Below are 21,992 nucleotides of genomic sequence, written 5' to 3'. Positions count from 1 at the left end.
TGGTTTACTCGAAAATTTCCACCAACATCTCAAGATCAGCAAACTGAATCCATGGAAATTCGGGAAGCCTTTCTGACTCCAAGATTATTTTCCCACCGTCTTCGACCATCAAAGGGTCAATGTATCCTCATGTGTTATCAACCAAATTTGGTCTCGAGGCAGTTTGGGCTAACTCAAATAACACCCAAGTGCTTATATGAGAAAAGGAACCATATGTGTTTCCACACTTTGTATTTGACTGAAAAAGAATGTGAACAAAAAATCGACAAATACGTTGACGTCACCAATCTTTCTCCTATTCCTTTTGAACCTTCTTTTTACTCTACACCAGATTTCCATCAATGGTGGACAGAGTATTATAGCTCTCAAATTTTTGATGCTGATAGCCTTGCTCAAGAACTAACCGCAGCTTTCACTGATGTGCAGGAGAACTTCAAAAAAGGTACTTCAACTCATATTAAAGAAATCCAAGCTTTTCAAAAATTCTTTGAAACTATCTATAGGCCTGATGATCTTAGTCGGACCGTTCGTGAGGCTGCAGTCACTTTGCGCGAAAAATTTTCCACCAAACTAGATAAATTGAAATTGCCCTCGTATGTTCGACCAGAACTACGTTATGAAGTGGCTTTCAAACTTCATCCTCCAAAATTCCCTCCACTACCAAGTGCTGATTTTGGTGTGGCTCTAAGTCCTCCTTTCCCAGACTGGTTTGTGTGTGGGAATGCTCTCAAAATTCTTCAAGAGAGTGCTAAAAAACGCGTTGAACGAGTGGTCCCGACTAAGCATACCTTGGATACTTTCAAAGGACATCTTCATATAGATCTTAAACATGTTCGTGTCCTGACCCCAATACCTGAAGGTTTGAATTAAGATAATCTTTTTCGACTGACTTCTCTTTTCTTTTACTGATACTGATTTCAGTATCAACTACAGCTGTTGCACGAAGGAGGAAGATTAAGGAAGCTTCTGCCCCAAAAGAGTCTGAGACATCTAAAAGCGACAAACCAAACGAAAGTGATTCGATCGTCACGGATAAGAAGCCCACGGTAAATACTTATCTCATACTCTAAATCTTGTACAATTCTGTGATTGGTACTCATCTTTCTCATCTTTCACTTGCCAGAGCTCGAAACCCCCAACGGGTTCGAAGCGTAAAGCTTCTTCGACCAATGCCTCAGATGATGAAGACAAATCTCCTCCTCAAACTAGACAAAGACAGAAAAAGAAACACAAAGCTGTTACCTCTTCAAGAAAAGGGAAAAAGGCAAGTCCTTCAAAAGCTGCTTCTCCTGGCAATAAGGCGTCTTCTGAAGAGTCTCCTTTGAAGACTGCCAGCAATGCTCTTGTTTTGGAAAGTCATAACTCAAGCCCAGACAATAATCCACCCAAGGTATCTTGCGTTGGTCTTACATATTATCTTGTAATTTTAAATAACTAATTGCACTGGCATTTTACCTTGTTATTGCAGGATGATGCTGGCACTGCTACTTCTGGTTTCAAAGACTCTGGCCTCACCATTGATGTTGATAAACTTTATGGTAATTGTTAAATTTCAACTTTCGTCAATTAAAACTTTCGAAGGCTTAACCTCACGATTGACTTGGCTTCGTTCGAAACAGATACTTCTCAAGCTAGAACCCATGTTCTCTCACCAGTCTTCGAAGACGTTAGGCCAATTGCCACTATATTGCCTAATGAGCCAATCGAAGAAAGCCAATCTACTGACGAATCCCCACCTACTCATCAAGGCAAAGATTTGGAAGAGGATCATCCATTCTCCGGCAGCGACAATGTGAACCAGCAATCACATGGCAACGAAGATTCTGCATCGGAGAAAGATGCCATGGAGGAGATTTCTCAACCAGAAAAACCAATTTCTCAAGGAACTTCGACTCCCGATGTAAAAACTATTCCTGAGACAACTTCGACGCCTGCTCCTACGAAGCCTACTCCTTCGGAGCTTGAACAACTTAAACAAACTGATCCTCTTGGGTTCCTAAGGGCTATCATGAATGTGAATACTTCTTCACTTTCGGAGCCTGATGTCTCTCCAGCTGTAACTGCAGATTCTAGTGACAAGGAAGATACTCCTAATCTTCTTCGACAGATAAAAGAGAGATTCTTTGGGGTCAATCTTGTAGATGTTCTCAACCGGGACCCTGTTAAAAGCTACAACTTAAATCAACTTTTAAACAAAGTAGATTTGCTTCAAGTTTCCCCAGAAGCCTCAGAGATGATTGTTCTGCTAGGCTCTCTCCTTGAACAACTCCAAGCTGACATTCTTCGAAAGCAAAACGTCGAGAAAGAATTATCTGAGATAGTGGCCTCTCATGACTCTTCATGGAATTCTGCTGTGGAAGCCACAAAACAAGGTGAAGCCCTCAAGCTTAAACATTCGGCGAATCAAAAAGCCATTGATGAATATGAGAAGAAAATCAGCTCCTGGAAACAAGAAATAAAAATGCTCGAGGACAAGATGAAGGAAGCTGAAAGTAGCCAAGCAGCCCTCCAAGAATCTAACCAACAAGATTTGCTCGAAGTGGTGCAGTCAGGAATCAAACATTTCGAGACTGCACAGAAGTTAGTGCCAGAGATCGAAAAGTTGAAGAAGCAAAGGGCACTAATTGAACTTCGAATGTCCTCATGGGAAACTCAATATCTGAAGATCAAAAGGGATCTCCCTGAGGACTTTAGCTAGATGTCTTCAATCTTGTTTCATTTGTTGGATTTTTATTTTGTAATCGAGACATATAATATTTGTACGCCTGACTCCCATTTCTATCTATAATATTTGCTTGCATTAATTTTAACAAATCTTTCAATTTTCTGCCAAATATATCTTTAGATTTCCTATAGTGCTTTTATTAAATACAACATGTAGAACCTGAACATCCTTCGCAGCACTCTTGCCTCTAGACTTGACGTTTCCACTTCTTCTAGCCATAATCATTATTAAAAGTGAAGTCATTTTCTCCAAAACGTCGGTTTTTAAGACGTGCGTTCATCAGTTTAATGATTACTTTTCAACTTCCAAGGGCGGGAAACGGCGGAGGCCATAACTTCTTACTTTGAAAAACGAACCGCAGTCTAATCACTCATTAAAAATGTAAAACCAACCTTCAGTATTCTCCTTCTATATAAAGGGTTCCATATCACTTTTATTTCTTCATTCAAGTATTTCTTCCCCAAACCAAAACACAGAAAAAAAAAGAGAAAACACAACTCTTTCCTCTCAAACACCATTTTTCCCTGAAATGGCTGGAATTCTCTCCTTTAACGATCTCAAAGCTCTTATCAAGGGTGAGTTCAGACTTGATGAGGATGAACTCGTTCGTCATTTCATTAACATTGAAAATCTCTTTGCTAATCAGGAACTGAACTTCTACTTTGAGGAAGTCCTGGAGGGTGCCATCTACCCTAATATGGTGGCAGAGTTTTGGATGAATGCGTCTTTACGCATGGACCCTGAAGGTAGAGCCACCATTGATTCATCTGTTCGACATGCTCACCTTAGCATTACCCCCACCACTATTGCCAATCTCATAAGATGCAATAACACCGGAGCAACTTTTGATGATAATGTTCTCAGCATGACTACTCATATCATGTTGAGAACACTCATGGATAGTGATCGCTACAGCGCACAAACCATCAGGATTTGGCACCAAATGCTCGTAGGCAACTTTCAACCTCGGGTGATTGATGAGAATAACATCATGGTTGAAGATCTGGAGTTTATTCTCTATGGTATTCGGGGAAGAAAGATTAACATACCTTTGATGATCTTCAAAGGTCTTGTCAAAGCTGTTGCTATCGGCGTGGACCGTCGAGAAAGTGTAACTTGTCTTCCATACGGGAGACTCCTTAGTTACATTTTTCTCAAGAAAGGCGTAGTGAGAAGAATGCGTGATTCTGGGGCTAGGGACATGTTCGAAGCTGAACCTGTTCCTGTGCTATCTCTGGACAGTCTAGACGCCAGAATTAACTAGCGAGTCTAGGTTTAATCTTTTTATATGTCTATGCCTTCCTCTCTTTTTTGTAATCTCAGATCCTATTTCTGGATCTTTTGTAATGAAATGTATTTCCATGCTTGCAATGAAAAGAATATTTTGGTGTTTTGATTTTTCTTTCCATAATTCTTTCTGATTCTAAAGCCATTTTGATCAATGTGAAGTATATTTTGACACATGCCTGACCATTTTGGCTTTTCGTAGTACTTTGAGTGTCTACGTCTTTGCAATCTTTACTTCATGCATGCTAGGTTTATATCTCTTCAAGTATTTCCCGTTCACTCTTAAGATCCTGCGATCTTCTGCCAACTCTTCAATTTCGTAGGCATTGTTCGAAAATACTTTTAAGATTCGAAAGGGTCCTTCCCAATGTGGCGACCATTTACCAAGTGCCTGATTCTTTCGATCTATAGGTAGAATAACTTTCCAAACTAGATCATTATTAACAAAAGTTTTACCTTTCACCTTTTTGTTATATGCTCTGGACACTCTTTCCTTTTGCCTCTTTATCATTTCCAATGCTCGAAGCCTGTCTTCGTCCAAATCTACTAACTCGTTCATCATTAATTCCCAGTATACGTTGGGAGGAATGTCTGCTTGCCTTTGTATTCTTACTGATTGCAAACATATCTCAATTGGAAGTACTGCGTCATGTCCAAACGTTAACTGAAAAGGAGTTGTATTTGTGGCTTCTTTTGGAGATGTTCGACAAGCCCAAAGTGCCTGATCTAAAGTCTTATGCCAATTCTTGGGTTTCTTTCCTACATGTTTCTTAATAAGGCCAATTATTACTTTATTTGCTGCTTCAACTTGGCCATTTGCTTGAGCATAATAAGGTGTAGAAGTAAATAACTTGAAACCTATTTCTCTGGCAAAGTCTTGCATTTTTCGTCCAGTAAAGACTGATCCCTGATCCGTTGTTATGCTTTCTGGGATTCCAAACCTATATATAATATGTTTTTGAATAAACTCAATCACAGCCTCTTGATCCACATTTGCCAGCGGTATTGCTTTGACCCATTTTGTGAAATAGTCTATTCCCACCAAAATGTATCTTTGGCCTTTAGAGGACTTGGGGTGAATTTCTCCAATCAAATCTAGTGCCCATCCCCTAAAAGGCCATGGTTTTACTATCGTACTTAGTTCGTTTGCTGGGGCGTGTTGGATACCTGCGTGTTCTTGGCATTCTTGGCACCCTTTTGCAAATTCTATGCAATCTTTTAACATCGAAGGCCAATACATCCCATATCGAAACAAAAGCCATTTCATTTTGTGCCCTGCTTGATGTGCACCACATGCCCCACTATGTACGTTCGACAGAGCCAAGTATGCTTCTGCTTCTCCCAAGCATTTTAACAATACCCCTTCAGGAGTTTTCTTGAACAATTCATTTCCCATCAGATAATATGACAGGGCTCTATACTTGATTTTTCTGTCCGTATCCGTCGAAGGATTTTTCAGATAGTTAATAATTGGACTCCTCCAATCTGTGTCTGTTAATGAATCTATATTCAGTACCTCGAATTGTTCTTTGTTGGCATAACCCAATCGTGAGTTCTCCAGATCACTTGGCGAAAGTTTAGTAAACATTGCTCTTCCTCTTACTTCAATCAATTCTTCCAACTTTTCTTTTGATACTTGATATCCTGAGGCTAATTGTGCCAAGTCGTTTGCTTCCTGGTTATTCACTCTTGATACGTGTTTTAATTCCACATATTCAAATTTCTTGAGTAGCCTATTTGCAATAACAAAATACATGATCAAATTCTCTTTGATACACTTGTACTCTTTTGTCAATTGCTTGATGACCAATTCGGAGTCTCCTTTAATTTCGACTCTGGTTGCCCCCAATTCTAACAAAGCCTCAAGTCCAGCAATCAATGCTTCATATTCAGCTTCATTATTGGAGCATAATGGACCTTCGATTTTATACTTGAGCTTTGTTGGAATTCCGTCAGGAGAAATTATCAATATTCCAACACCAGTACCCTCTCTATGTGTTGAACCATCGAAATATAACTTCCAAGGTTTCAAATCCACATAATGCTGATGATTCTCAACCACCGCATGGTCAACAATGAAATCTAACACAATTTGACCTTTCATTGCCTTGAGAGGCTGAAATATTAATGAATATTCAGTAAGGGCTAAAGCCCACTTGCCAATCCGACTGTGTAGTATTGGCTTAGATAACATGTGTTTAATAACATCACAATGAGATGAAACGTAGACGTCAACTGGCTTTATATAATACTTAAGTTTGATACAAGAGAAATACAAACAAAGGCAGAGTTTTTCTATATCAGTATATCTAGTCTCTGCATCATTGAGTACTCTACTTAAGTAATAAATGGCTCTTTCGATGCCGTTCTCATCTTCTTGGGCTAACATGCTGCCTATTGTTTTATCTGATGCTGAGATATACAGGCGCATGTGCTTCTTCCCATTCGGGGGAATGAGAATTGGTGGACACGTCAAGTATTGCTTTATTTGATCGAAAGCTTCTTGATGTTCTGCACTCCATTTGAACTTTCCTTGCTTAAGCCGTAATAGGGGCGAGAAAGCTTGGGTGCGTCCACTTAAGTTAGAGATAAATCTTCTCAAGAAATTTATCTTACCCAATAAAGACTGCAATTCTTTCTTCGTGGATGGAGACTTGGTTTCCATAATGGCTTTTGTCTTGTTTTGGTTGATTTCTATCCCTTTTTTGTGGACTACGAAACCCAAGAAATCACCTGCCTGCACAAAGAAAGCACATTTAAGGGGATTCATCTTCAAGCCATATTTCCTCATTCTTTCGAATGATTGGCTTAGATGATCGAGATGACTCATACCCGAGGTAGATTTTACCACGATGTCATCTATATACACTTGCATGAATGTTTCTATAAAGTCATGAAATATAGAATTCATTGCTCTTTGATAAGTTGCCCCAGCGTTTTTCAGACCAAAAGGCATCACAATCCATTCGTAAGTGCCTATTGCTCCTGGGCAACGAAATGCTGTCTTGGATACATCATCTTCTGCTATAAAAATTTGATTGTATCCTGAATATCCATCTAACATGCTCAAATACTCAAAACCTGCGGCTGAGTCTACTAGCATTTCTGCTACAGGCATGGGATACTCATCTTTAGGAGTAGCTGCATTAAGGTCACGAAAGTCTATGCATACTCTTAATGAGCCATTCTTTTTAATTACAGGTACTATATTAGCAATCCACTCGACATACCTTGTAGTTCGGATAAATTTGCAACGCAAGAGTCTTTCGACTTCTGTCTTAATCTTCGAGTGAATCTCTGGCGCGAACCTTCTGGGAGTTTGCTTTATTGGCTTCTTCCCTTCTTTTATTGGTAATTTCAATTCGACTAAGTCTCTTCCGAGACCAGGCATCTCATCGTAATCCCAAGCAAAACAATCTCTGTTGTCTTTCAACATTTTGATGATCGTTGCTTTCAACTCAGGCTCTAGTTTCGCGCTGATGTATGTTATTCTCTTTTGATCATTGTCTCCAAGATTTACTTCTTCAAGAGGATCTTGGGCCAACATCTTTATGTTCGACGCTATTGGGTCTTTCTCGAATCCCAAAGGTTCTTCGTCGTATATTGCATCTAACCTCTGACTTGGTTCTTCTCTTATGATCTCTTCAACTGGAGCCGTGTCTTCAGGGAATTCGAAACTCGTACGTATCTCCAATTCTGTTGTTCCTTCCTTGATAGGAACTGTATCTATCTTTGTACTCGATAGTTCGGCTTCGAGAGCCGCCTTTCTTTTGTTCTCGGCCACATAGGCCGAAATCTTTTCGAAGAACACAGACTCAGACATTATTACCGTCATCATCCCAGCCTGTTGGCCGTACTGTCTGATAATTCTCCAATGGTGCTGGATCTGGTGGACCATCCATGATCTCTCTATCCCATTGGAATCCATTTGGATGCAAAGTCAAATAGTACAATGCATTTCTATTTGGAGCATACATCTCTTCAGCAGCATGACAAGGACCTATGTTTGCCAGGTTCCTATCGAAGTTGGTTCTATTTACCTGGTTGACTTCAGCCATGTAGTAACTCTGATCACCTTCGATATTCTCCACTATACCATCTTCTCTCCAAATCGTCACCCTCTGATGCATTGTTGAGGGTACAGCTGCTACACCATGAATCCATTCTCTACCAAGCAAAAGGTTGTAGTTTGCTTTTGCTGGTATAACCATAAACATGGTTGGCCTCGTAACTGAGCCCACTGTCAAATTGACTTGAACAACTCCCAGTGTTTGTCCTATTTTGCCTTCATAATTAGATAAAACCATGTTATGTGGCCTTATATCTGTATCGAACATACCAATTCTTTTCAGCATATATTGAGGCATTAGATTCACTGCTGCTCCTCCATCAACTAAGACTTTATTAATACCAACATTCTCAATCTTCACCCTGATGTAAAGTGGCTTCAAGTGGTTTCGCATACCCTCATCTGGTCTTTCGAAGAAAGCATTCTGTTCTTCTACTGCACCATTATTCAGCACATAGTAACACACAGGTCTGTGTTTTGTCATTTCTTCGATATCAGCCTCTTCGCAGTCTTCTACTTCAACTTCCTGGTTAAACTCGTGAGGGAGTACAGATACTACATTACAATTAAGATTTATGGATGACACTCCATCGGAATCAAAATCATTTGTCATTCTATCCTCTTCTTTCCAGGAATTTGAACGCATCTTCTCTTCTTCATCTAAGAGTTTCTCAGCTTCGAACAACCTGCGTTCCACCGGAGGTTTGTTTAACTTTGCCCCCTGGTATGAGACTTGGTTGCTACTAGATTCTCCAACTTCTCTTGGCCTGTATTCCTTCTGAGACTTTTTTATCCTTTGATGCCTTCTCCACTGGGATCGAGACATAGGATTTTTTCCCTTATAATTCTCCAATCGATTCGCCTCTCGATTTGGTCTTTGAAATTGTTTCCTATATGCCATTGCAGTTCTTCCTCCTTGGTCCCAGCTTCGCCATTTGTTGGTTCTTGCATCAGCTTGTATCCACCTATCCCTGGGTGCATTCGCAGGGACTTTGAAAGTCACTCTTCGAGCTCTAGGGTGTGGACTATCAGGCCTCTTTGTCGGAGTCCATATGTCGAAACCGTAAAGGTTAGGACGCAACCCCTGAGTTTCCCTACTCATATGGCAGTATATGCGTTCGAATGATCGTGCGAGTCTTTCATCATAGACTGCCCCACATCTGGGACACAGAGCAACTTCAGTGTTTCCTTTGTGGCATCTGACCAAAAATCCTACCAAGCTCTCATCCATCTTTGGATATAGTTGTAGCAGGGGATTTGGCTCTCTTCCTGGATGTTCCCATCTTTCGCGCCGAGCCCTTTCGAAGTTGGCTTCGACTCTTCGACTCAGCATGATCGAGCACCTTGGACACATCCATTGCTTACCATCGCTTCTCTCGTGATATTTCCAAAGATATTCTTTGAGGCTTTCAGTTTTTTGTGGAGCTTCGATGCCCCCATTTTGCCTTGTTAACCAAGTCTCTAATTCGCCAAACTCAGACACTGGGCGTCTGGCACTGACCATGTTAACTGCTACTGGAGGAACTTCAGAGATTTGTATTTTCTGGAGTTTCATCCTGAGGTCTTCAGTGGCCTCGCTGCTTTCTTCCTTCGAGGCTTCAGTTATCTCTGCCTTGGAAGATTCTTCAACATCAGTATTGAAGATTATGTCACCATTTAGGCTTTCAGTAGCCTGCTTTCCATTGAACTTTGATTTAGTTTCTACAACTTCGACTTCAGACGCCTCCACCATGTTGATATCTTCTACCTCACAGAAGCTAGCGTCAGCAATGTTCAGAGGATTTGAATCTACCCTCATTTGATTCTTGGTTTTGTCAGCAAACTTCAACCTTCCATCATTGAGAGCATTTTGAATTAGATCCCTGAAAAGAAAACATTGAGAAGTTTTATGGCCTAAAAAACCATGATATTTACAAAAACCTCTTTTCTTCCGTTGTTCCAACGGAGGAATTTTGGAATTTGGGGGTAGTATCATTTGGCCATCTTTTACCAGTAAATCAAATATTTCATCACATTTGGTAATGTCAAATGTATAAGTTTTCTTAGGGAACCTATCATTCTTATCATTTTCTACTAGGTTTTTTCCATTTACTGGACTTAACAATTTGCAAGCATAAGGTGGCGCTTCTTTTAATTCAGCCAAGTCTATTTCGACTTCTTCAGGGCTATATGAGTCATTGAAAGACTCCTCATCAACATTCTCGGCTTCGACGTACGCCACTCTTTCTTTCTTATAGCTTTTATTTGCCCTAGCTTTTTCTGCCTTCAGGCGTTCGACCTGTCGAACCCTATCTGCTAATTGGTCCATGTCCCTGGGGTATTGGGTATCTAGTTTCTTTCTTATTGAATAATCCAAACCACCCGCAGCCATTTCGACGAGTTCATGTTCCGGAACCGTTGTAAAACATCTTGATTTCAACAGGCGGAACCTATTTAAGTAGTCATCAATTGTCTCTGCGAATTTCCTTTTAACACTGGCCAATTCTTTCAGACTTATCTTAGTTTGACCCATGTAGAATTGCTCGTGGAACAACCTTTCTAAGTATGCCCATGCGTCTATCGAATTTGGTGGCAAAGTAGTGAACCAAATAAACGCATTTTTTGTCAGCGAACTAGGGAAATATTTAATCCTTAGATCTTCGTTTCCCGCTAAGTCTCCTGCTTCTGTTAAATATCTAGCAATATGTTCCACAGTTGACTCATTAGTTTCGCCAGAAAATTTTGTGAATTTAGGAACCTTAGTTCCCCTAGGCAATTCTGTTTGCATGATATAATCTGATATAGGGGATGTATAATTTGGACGTCTGAGTCCAGTACTAAGGCCATTATTGGCCATAACCCTTTCTATCATGGCAGTTAAATTATTTTCTGTGGCCAGATTTTCTCTTCTAACTCTTTGGACAATCTCATCTGGATGATCGTCCCTACCCAAAATCCTCAATCTGGGTCGTTCTTCCTCCATTTCTTGTCGAAAGGGGACGGTCCTTTGACTTGAATCCTCCAAGTTAATTACCGGAGTCTTTTCGAACGACTCCGTCCTTCGTGAGGGGCCTATATCCCTAGGAACCGTCCTAGGTGGGGGAACCATATCTTGCACACGTTCCAAAATAGGCCTCTCTTCTTGATTCACAGGCTGTTTGTCTTTCCTTTTAGGTGGTGGTACTCCCATGAATTCTGCCATTCGATTCATTTGCGATGATATCTTTTGGAAAATTTCTACGTTTTCTCTATTTGTCGTAGTAACATTTGCCATTAGTGGGTTCAAGACTGAAGTTAGTTCTCTGGCCAAAACCCCTACCATATCATGGTTGCTTGCATCCATTTCTTGTCGAAATGCTGCTTGGTTATTTGTGGTGAAATTGGGTATTTGGGTAGAAAAATTAGTGTTGCGTCCACTTCGACCTACTGAACTAACATTTGGTGAAAATGTCGTATTATTAGTTGAGGTGTTTATAGGTCTTGCCCCTCGGACGTCTGTTTCGAATGGGAATTGGTATGGCATTCCATATGGACTATTTGGTCTCCATTCGAAGCCAGAACTTGTGCCTTGACCCATTGAATTGTTTGCAGCGTTTGTCCAGGGATACAGTACATCATCTGCACTTGTAGATGAGGGTGCGGTTGTCGATGCCGAAACTGGAACAGTTCCTGAATGTCCCGTAGTATTTTCAGGCGCAGTCTGGGAATTGTCTGCAGGTCTCGATCCATTTGGACCCGTTGCATCTCGTGCTTCTTGAGTAGAAGTCGAATTTGCCGCTCCTGATCCTGAACCTTGTGGGGGATCTTGATTACCCCCTGCACTGGCCGTAACGACCATTTTCCTGTTGTACCTTCGTTTGGGAATCGGTTGTGCACTGTCTTTTAATTTACCGTTCCTAAGGTTCATACAAGGTCTTGATATTGTCTAGACAAAAACAAAACAATTGATTAAAACAATCCGCGTGACACTGTCCCACTGGGCGTGCCAATTTGTTTACGGTGATTTCCGGTAAACAACCGCTAGTCTTCCAAACTATAATAAATATGATTTGGTTACTTGCAGGATCGACTAGATTGATCCTAGGACACATAGTCAAGAAGATTGTTATCAATGTTCATTTGAATCATATTCGTAATTTATCCTCTTCGATGAGTATTTGTTCGATTCAAGAATCTTGATAATTGCTTCGTTATACGTAATTATAACTTCAACAAGAAAAATAAATAACATAACATATAAAACTTAAAAATTGTTAAAACATAAAGAATCTTAAACTGCAGAAACGTTAAAGACTTTAAAAGTAAATGATCATGAAAGTAAATTCGAAAGTAAAATAAAGATACAGGAATGTAAATGACAAGAAATAAATGGAATGCAGTAACTCAGAAATGTATTCGAAAATGAAATACAATACACATGTATTAAAATGGTGGTGTCATACGTACATTTTCTCAGCGAACTCTTTCTCGTAACACTTGATACTTGAGTAAATATGTGAGTGATTTGTACAAAATGAACACACAGAATCCTAACATTAAGACTCCTATTTATACTAGTTTCGACCTTAACGGTCCTATACTAATCTGCTGCCACGTTTCTCATCAGAACTTCCAGCGAAGCCATCTGTTATTGAACGGTTACGAAACCGTCTTCGAATTTCAAATCTTCCCGCCTGAGTCCATCTTCGACGTGTGGCAGTGTAAAAACACTATGAAAACACGCTAAGTAGTAACACTTAAATATATACTTTATAAATTTTGTCTAAGTCCCGAAGACATATACTTTCATTAGTCTTTCAGTGTTCACTATCTTCAACGAACTTAGAAGTCTGTATCTTCGAGGCATGACCATCAGTAGCCATTCTTTCACTTTTTAAGGGATGGCCATCAGTAACCATCTTTCCTTCGATTCTCAACTCCTTCGAAGGACAATATAAAACGAAATCTTCAGCTAACAGTTCCATGGTCCACGTGGCGCGCAATAAGATTTTTATTTGTATCGTTAATGTATTTTAAGTTGTTTTTCAGTTTAATGTATTTTGTGTTGTTTTTCAATTCAATGTAATTTGTATTTTGGTTATGTTTAATATATTGGTATTATATTTCCATCTTAAAAAATATAAAAAAACAACTAAAAAAGTAATATAAAAAAAACAGAAAAAAAAAATGAAAAAAAAAAACAGTTGAAAAAAATACCAAAAAAAAAAGAAAAAAAAAATAGGGGGGGGGGGTGTTGTCGCCAGGGGGGTGGCGACAACACTTAAAGGAAACAACGTAGGCGCCAGTGGGCCTGGCGACCACACTAAGGCCCACAACGTTGTCGCCACCCCCCTGGCGACAACGTGTATTTTTTAGCAAAAAAGTGACATTTTGGTAATTAATTTGAAAACCTTGTTATTTTTGGAATTTTTTTAAAAAAATTGGTTATTCAAAAAAAAAATTCGAAAATAGAAACTATTAAGAAATAAGAGAAGTGGTGAGGATTATAAAAGAAGTTGGACTAAGGTGTAATTAGTAAAAGGTTAAATTAGGTTTTTGAAATAAAAATGGTTTAGTTAGAGCCAAAGTTGTCGGTACATAGTATTTGAGAGATTAGGAGAAAGAGGCAAGAACAAGAGTTTTGTGAGAAAGAATCAACCTTAACCAAAGCTTTGAACATGTGTTTGCTTGAAATTCGGGTAAGAGGAAAATTACTTGAATATGAGTGTATTGTATGAAAGGATAGATAGGGATCATCACCCTCCTCTAAGTCTTTCCACCATTGTTATGTTTTATGAGTTTTGTATGTGATTATGATAAATTCATGATATTTGTTATATTTTGTGTAGGGGTGGCAAAACGGGACGCCTGCCCCGCCTTATGCCCGCCCAAAAACGAGCGGGGCGGGCATGCCCGCCAAGTAAAATGGGCATAAAAGTCATGCCCCCCGCCAAGATGGCGGGTTGGCGGGCGGCGGGCTTACCCGCCTATTTTTATTTATATTTTTTAATAGATTAATAGACTTTTTTTTACCTTTTAATTAAACTTTTCACTTATTTTTTAAAACAATTTTTTATAAAAGCAACTTTTTAACAAATTTACTTAAAGAAATATTACATATATTTATAAATAAATGTATAAAATAAACCATCAAGAATTAAAATTACTAGAATTAACTAAAAAAAGAGTGAGTTTTGGAGGAGAGGCGGGTTTTGGCGGGCGGCGGGCTTTGGCGGGGCGGGTATGGCGGTCGGCGGGTTTTTGCGGGGCGAGCTTTGGCGAGCGGCGGGCCTAAAATCCGAACCCAACCCGCCATTTTTTGGCGGGTAGCGGGCCGGCCCGGCGGGCCACGGCCCGTTTTGCCACTGCTAATTTTGTGTGTAACTTCGTGTTCTGTTATGTACTGATTTTTATACATGATGAGTTAGTATGAATTATGAATTTGGTTGTTGCCGTTGATTTTTATGCTGTGAACATAATCCTGAATTCATGATTAATTAATGAATTTGAATGATAATCAATGCATAAGTGTTGTATAATTGTTGTATAATGTCTATATTTTTTTTTTTTTTGTGATTTAGGATGCTAGGGGTCGAAATCAGTGTGATGGTATGTTGAATAAATGTATGATATTAAAAATATTTGTATAAATGTTAATCGGTGAATTATGAGTATACATGTGTGATGATCTGTTGTGGAGATAATGGTATGATTTATCATCATCGGTAATTACAATCAGGCTTAGCATCATGATCTCTAGGTTGTCCAGATCTACCTCTTCCACATTGGAGAGTATGTGGTCTGCGAGACTCCTCAATCCTCCTATGGTGGAAACTACTCTACCAACTATAATATTCAAATAATTGTCTTCGTCGTCTTTTTTGCCTTCACTGAGAGCTCTCTACAACTGCTCTCGCTCAATATATGAATGATCTTGTTGTCTCTTCCTCTTTAACAACTTAATATGCTAATTAGTTTAGTTAGTTACACTTGGGGTGTATACTATTAGTGTAGGGTGTACATAGTAACACAAGTATAGTTTACTATAAATAACATTTACCACTGTAACTTAACTTTCCATAATGAGAAGTCTCTTTACTTTACTCTTTTCTTCTTGTTGTGATACCAACACTCTTCTCCTCACTACGGACAAAAAAAAATTGTAAATTGCCAACCTTATTTTTTCAAAATATTTGGTCACACTCTCCTTTATATACTGGCAATTTTAAAAATTGAGTATGCATGTATGTGTTTTTACCGGAATTTTATAAATGGTCACACTCTCCTTTATATGCATCTTTATCGATTATTTCAAAATTTCAAATAAAAACACATGTTCATATAGAATTTTTAGAAATAATCGATAAAAATGCAATCAAAGTATTGCACTTTTCTCAATATTTCTAAATTGAAGGTATAAAATCGGTTTCGACAATTTAAAAATTTTGATAAAAAAATTGCATGTTTTTCTCTAAATTTCTTGTATTCTATATAAAAACTGTATAAAAACATAAATTTAATGAATATCGACGCTTACTCGTAAAAAAAATGGTATTTTCAATAAATCTTGGATTGAAAACAACTTTTTTTTTTCAAAAATCTAAAAAATGAACTTTTGAATTTGAATTTTTTTTTAACTTTCAAAGTATTATGAACAAATTAAAGGTTAGATGAAAGTGTCATGTTCAATTTGAGGGGTATCGGGTAGATTCTTCTAAAGAATTGTATGCAAAATGCATTGCCTTTAGCTCCTGTGGAGGCCTGAGAAGATACTAACTTTACTCATATATTAAAAAAGAAAAATTGTGAAGAAGTAGAGGAGAGCAATCAATCTTGCACCCCCACCTCTAATCTCTACACTCCCACACAAACTATCAATAAACTAAATATACCTCTCATTTTTCAAACTAAACAAACTATCAATAAACTAAATATACCTCTCATTTTTCAAACTATATATGGTAAAATTAAAATCCTATTTTCTTAACTATGTGTTTTTATCTTATTTTTGTATGTTTTTTATAAAAATTGCACAATATTTAAAATGTTTATGAACTTACCGCAACAAAAATATAATATATGAATTTATGAGATTTATTGTTTACTCACCGCTGGTGTAAATTCTTTTACACCATCAGTACTTCACAAATATTCATTATTATTACTTAATAAATAATTAAAATAAAAATCAAACGTTTGTAAAAATATAACGGTTACGATTAACTATTTTATACAATTAATATATATTAATTAAATTACGTCGGTGAAAATCTAGTATACTAACTTTAACACTTTTACTATATTCTTTGTAAACATATATATTTTTGTATATTATGTATCTTTCATCACACGTTTCATCTAAATATGCACAAAAATAAAATCATTTTATCAGACTGTTGTGTGCTCAAAACTAAAATCAACTTTAAAACTTTTAATTAAGTTGAAAGAAATTTCAAACTATTTTATCCAAATGCTCTTAAATATCTTGTTATTAACTATAAAGTTATCACTTTTTTTACGTTTTTATTTTCTAGAAAATAAAATAAGAACAAGATAACAAAATACTAGGAGAAAGCTTAAATACTAAAAATGAAGTGCAAAACACTTGATCATCCATTGAGAATCACCTAAACTAAATCTTATATACAATCATGATAACATAAGCTTTAAAGAGAACTCATGGATAAAATTTGATGAATGTTACATAAATCAATATTCATCAATTCCTTAATTCAATATGCAGATTGCACAACATTTTCAATATTCAATTCAATTCTTCTCATTCATTCATACTTGATTGATATTAGGCATGACATTAGAAGTGGAACAAGACAATGCTGTATTATGATGAGAAGGCCATGAAATTCGTTCCGGCCGACACGGCACCGGCGCCGGATGAGCAATGAATGTAGGAATCTCGTCTCCTGGCATTAGAACTGAAACCCAGCTAGTAAAAACACTCATCTGCTTAAAAAGATTAATCAAATGAAAGTTATTTAGTAGTAATATTTTAGACCAAGATCAGAAAGGACATGAAAGTAATTAAATTAAAGTTAAAAATAAAAGATTCAATAGGTACAAAGAATCTTTTACAAGTGGATCTCACTTGTGAAAAATAGAAACATCAAATTCATATAATATAACCCAACATTTTTCAATTTCTCTTTTCTTTAAGTCTAGTCATGTTACATAAGGCACCAACATCATCTAACATCAAATCAAATATTTGACTTTTAACATAGATATATATAGTATAAAGTATTTTATAAAGGACATTAAATATGTTCACTCCACCTACATATTTAAACACAAAAATAAGATATGAATCCACATAAAGTAATAATAAGTTAATTGTTAGTTGATTTATTGGTAATTAGCGCCGGATTTAGTAGGAAAAATTACGGTTAGATTCCTCGCAACTGCGATCGAAAGGGGGTTGGACCTACTTGATTGATTCTCTACAACTGTGATCGGGAGGGAACTGAACTCACTTGATGTCAGAATTGACCCCGAACCGGACTATACCAGTGGTGGTAAGCCATAAAAAAATTAGTAATAATAAAAGCACATAAGTTTCTTTTGGATTTAAAACATATTAGCATATATATATATATATATATATATATATATAGCATTTACCATTGGATTTAAAACATATTAGCATATATATATAGCATTTACCATAAAAAAACAAAAATGATATCACATGGTGAATGCCAAGTCCAAAAGCATGTTCTCTATTCCCATATTCTCAATTCCATTAATATGATGAAAAATGCCAAACATCTAGAATTATTAAATTCTACATAATTTGATTAGTAGGATTAGCATTCAAAGAATCATTGAACCATTTCTAATACTAGAAAGAATCATTACTAAATTTGTAAAAGTTGAGTGAAACAATTCAAAAGACAATGTCTCCAATCAAATAAGTGGGTGGGCCTAATGTGTTCCTCCAAAGAAATAGCACAATGTAGACATCACAATTGTTGCATGGTACTAGCTAATCATACAATACAATAATGCAATTAGTAAATAAACAATAGCCATGAAGATAGGATAAGAAAGAGTATATAATAAGATTACAAAATGTTCATGTTCATGTTCATGTACGGTATCATTGGAGATTTGTGGTGATGTAAGGTAGCACATGAACATGAAGGACAATGTGTGGGTCTCAACTCTCACACAAATGGATATTTAAGTACCATTACCATACAAAGACATAAGGTTAGGTACCAAAGTTTTGGCAGAAAAATTGTATAGAGGACCATGTGATCTCTACATAAAATTCAGAAGACAACATAGTTCAATCATAGTATTAATAATCCAACGCTCTAAGTTTTTAGAGGCTATGTGTAGGTCAGCCACTTTCAATATAGTTAAGCACAAATATAGTCAAGCACAGGATCATAAATAAGATCGATCGGATTGTAAAAGATCGGAAAACTCGAATTGTTAGTATGACAAATGACATCTTAGCTAAGGGGAAAATGGTTATTTCAATTATATTTATACACACATACACAAACATGAATCCAAATAAAAGGTCCAACATTTTTTTTACGATCTTATTTCAAAAAGCTCGATCTTGACACCAACGACGAAAACGATCTTTCTCTAATTGTATCACTCTTAGGTAGAGTTGACACGTAAAATCTTATAATCTAACACTCGATCTTAACTATATTGATCATAATTAAATCGTGACAATAAATTAAAACTCTATTTAACCACAATAAAATATGATAAATTAATTATAAGACCTTATTTAACTACGGTTGAATCATAGGAAATATCCGACTCTATGCTAGTGAAAGTAAGTGAAATGATAATGGAATTTTTAGTGGGGTTATTTATGATAAATAGAGCTCTTGAGTTCATTATAACCATAAAAATAGAAAAGAAGATGGTCACATACTAAATTCAGATTTGACAATTGACAAGGTTTTTAACCTCTTTTACCAACCAATTGGTAATTGTGGAATAATCATGAACATAATCATGACACAATGAAAAACATCTTAAACATATGAAACTTTAAGAAATTTAAGAATGAAACAAGAACATACAACAACCTTAATTGTTACACCAACATAAAAAAACAACATATGAAACATCAAAAAATCAAGAAAGAAGATACTTCTATAACTGTAATGAATGAAAGAACATTGAAAGAGGAATTCATGGAAAAAAACCAAAACATGGCAAAAAAAACAACTAGAGTGAGAAAAAAAAACAACCTAGAAACAACAAAACATTTTTGTCAGAAAAATAAATAACCATGATTATTTAGGAAACTCACATTACTACCATAAAAACAGAAAACCCAACAAAAAAAAGATGATATTTTTAAATTAAAAATAAATTAAAAAACTCACTTTCGGTGAAGGGTGGTTGAATTTCCTCATCGGAGCTTCACCGGCACGACGGTTCCGGCGACGGTTAGGAAACAAAGCTTGAGAAGAAGGCGCTAAAAACCTCTCAAAAATAGCCATGAGTAAGAACATGGCAATAAGAATCGCAGTAGCCACAAACCCAAAAGAGACAGCATTAACCGAACTATCGAAACCATTGTTGTTGTAGTTGTTGTTAGTCCAATGTTGTTGTTGCTGCTGCTGTTGTTGTTCATCTCTCTGTACATTCAGTGGGGCCCCTATAGGACTCCATCCATTATTAACAACATGGTTCTCTGTTCCTAGTACCATTACCATCACTGTTGTTGTTTTTCTCTTTTTTTGTTTTCCTGTTTTACCCTTCTTCTCTTACCATAATCATTCACCTTTGAACTCAATCTTCTTCTTCTTATTCTTCTTGTAAACAAAACAGAACAACTCTGTTTTGGAAAAACAGAACAACACTTGTGGCAGTATAGTAGTACTATGATATTGTTCAGAGAGAGAGAGAGAGAGAGAGAGAGAGAGAGAGAGAGGTGGGTTGGAGTGAAAGGTGAAAAAAAGGGAACTTTGGAATTTGGATTAGGACCCAATGTTTTGAGGAAAACGATAAAAACAGAAACAGAACAAGGGTTGAAAAAAATTTCATCTTTTGCTTTTGCTTTTTGGGTTTTTTTATTTTTTTTTATTTATGATAAAAAAAAAATTATTTTAGTTTTGAGATTGTACTATCTTTGAGGGGAGGGTGAAATAGTTTAGTAGTGTAGAAGTACAGTTGAAAAATTGAAAATGGAGTAAAGTGTTTGGAGAAAAACAAAAGAGGAATGACTTTTGTTGAGAATTTGGGTGTTGGAAATTGGAAAGGGTAGTTTAGTAGGTTATGTTTACCATTTGCATGGCACTTTCCTTGAGTATCTCCTAGGTGAGTTGTTTATTTACAAGTTTGGGTAATAGCATCTACACTTCTAATATAGTACTCCCCAAATAAAATTATTTTTTGAATACATTAATCCATATAAAATTAGATACATTTAGTACTTCATGAAAAAAATAGAGAATTTTTTACTGGACCCTCTGGAGCTCTTAAGCATTTTCGAATTGGCAAAATTGTCCCTCTGTTTTTGTAGATGTATCTTCGGAATCACCTTTTTTTTTAACGTTATTTTGTTCCGTAGATGTACATACGGAAGCTTTCGTAGATGCATCTACAAAAGCATTTGATGTTATATTAACGTCAGAATTTTCCTCTCCTCATTCTTCACTTTCTCATTGCTACACACCTCACTTTCTCTCAAACTCAAATCAAACTTCCAAACAAGTTCATTTCTTCCTCTGAGTTCAACCGGAAACGTCAATATCAACTAGCAACACATTCCAACAAATTCTAAATTATATTTAATCAGTAAGTTTTCGACGTTTCGAGTTATTTTAGAGTTTTTGAAAATAGAGATTGAATTCGATTTTTAGGTGTAGAAATGATTGAGTAGTATAAGAAATAAGGTTTAGCTATAATGTAGGTCATGTTTCAAGTGTAAAATGGACGATCAATCCATTAAAAAAGAGTTTTGAACCCTCTGTAAGACTGACCAGACGCCATTGTTGCGTTTTGGAGGTTTCATAATTTTTCGTAGAAACCCATTTTTTCAAATGTAAGACACTTCCGTAGATGCATCTACGGAAAGTTCTGTGCTGATTTTTTTCTTTCTTTTTCTTGTTATAACTACCTAGTAAGTTACTCGATTTTATTAAATCACAAGGCAGATATTATGGTCGACCATCCAGATCGCATTATACATAGGAGGACTGCACAACATGCATCCGTGCGGTGTGAACGGATGCGTGTAGTATCACAGGTGACATATGGAGTTGTCGTTCCAGCCGGGTCGTCTCCATCTGTTCCAATTGACGGGCCTTCTCCGTCTATTCTAGTTGAGAGGCCTACTTCATCTACTACAACATCACGGAGGCCCTCGGGATGATGCGGAGGGTTCCTCACATATGCTCGTTGCTCGCAGACATCCACGGGGCAGTTCCTCTACATTTGTGCTTGTGCCAGTGACGGATGTTGCAGGATCTTCGGTGTCATCTATAGAGCTACACGAGTATGATCCAGTGTCGGAGCCTGTCTGGTAACCGGGGGGTCCTATAGATGTGTCTCAACTGACATGGTATGCAGATTATTTGGCTATGTATATTTGGGAGAGTGAGGTAAATTTTCTTTGTTTATTACTTTTTTTTATTCAGTTTATGACTTTGCTTGAAGATAACAATGTTTTTTTTAAGAAAATTTCAGGAGAGGGATCCTCAAAGGTTCTACAACCACAGCCGGAAGATTGTCGCTCTCGCGCAGCCTGATGAGCCGTGGTTCTGGGATGCACTCGCAACTTCTAGTTTGAGGGACCTCTACACGGTCGGCTTCCAGACAATTCATAACGGAATGCTGATGGCATTTGCGGGAGAGGTGGCATCCAGAGACCTCGTGCTTTCATCTTCCTCACGGCGAGATCACCATTACTCTGGACGACATTGCATGCCTCCTGCATCTGCCTATAAGGGG

The 21,992-nt window shown here is 37.2% G+C and overlaps 1 protein-coding gene across 2 annotated transcripts; it reads right to left on the bottom strand.

Moving 5' to 3' along the window:
* Positions 1–16,588: 16,588 nt before the first annotated feature.
* LOC131623905 (uncharacterized) lies at positions 16,589–20,020 on the bottom strand. Of its 2 annotated transcripts, none has more exons than XM_058894902.1 (2): positions 19,421–20,020; positions 16,589–17,006 (listed from the first exon to the last, which is right to left on the bottom strand). In XM_058894902.1, exons 1-2 carry the CDS (start codon positions 19,751–19,753, stop codon positions 16,827–16,829), a joined length of 513 nt encoding a protein of 170 aa, XP_058750885.1. In that variant the 5' UTR covers positions 19,754–20,020; the 3' UTR covers positions 16,589–16,826. The 2 variants fall into 2 exon arrangements, with proteins under 2 accessions (XP_058750885.1, XP_058750888.1); XM_058894905.1 differs by having other exon boundaries at positions 16,592–17,003; positions 19,421–20,016.
* Positions 20,021–21,992: the final 1,972 nt, after the last annotated feature.

Source organism: Vicia villosa, linkage group LG1, assembly GCF_029867415.1.
Source record: "Vicia villosa cultivar HV-30 ecotype Madison, WI linkage group LG1, Vvil1.0, whole genome shotgun sequence".
Classification (NCBI taxonomy): Eukaryota; Viridiplantae; Streptophyta; class Magnoliopsida; order Fabales; family Fabaceae; genus Vicia; species Vicia villosa.
This window is presented reverse-complemented; position numbering and strand designations above follow the sequence as displayed.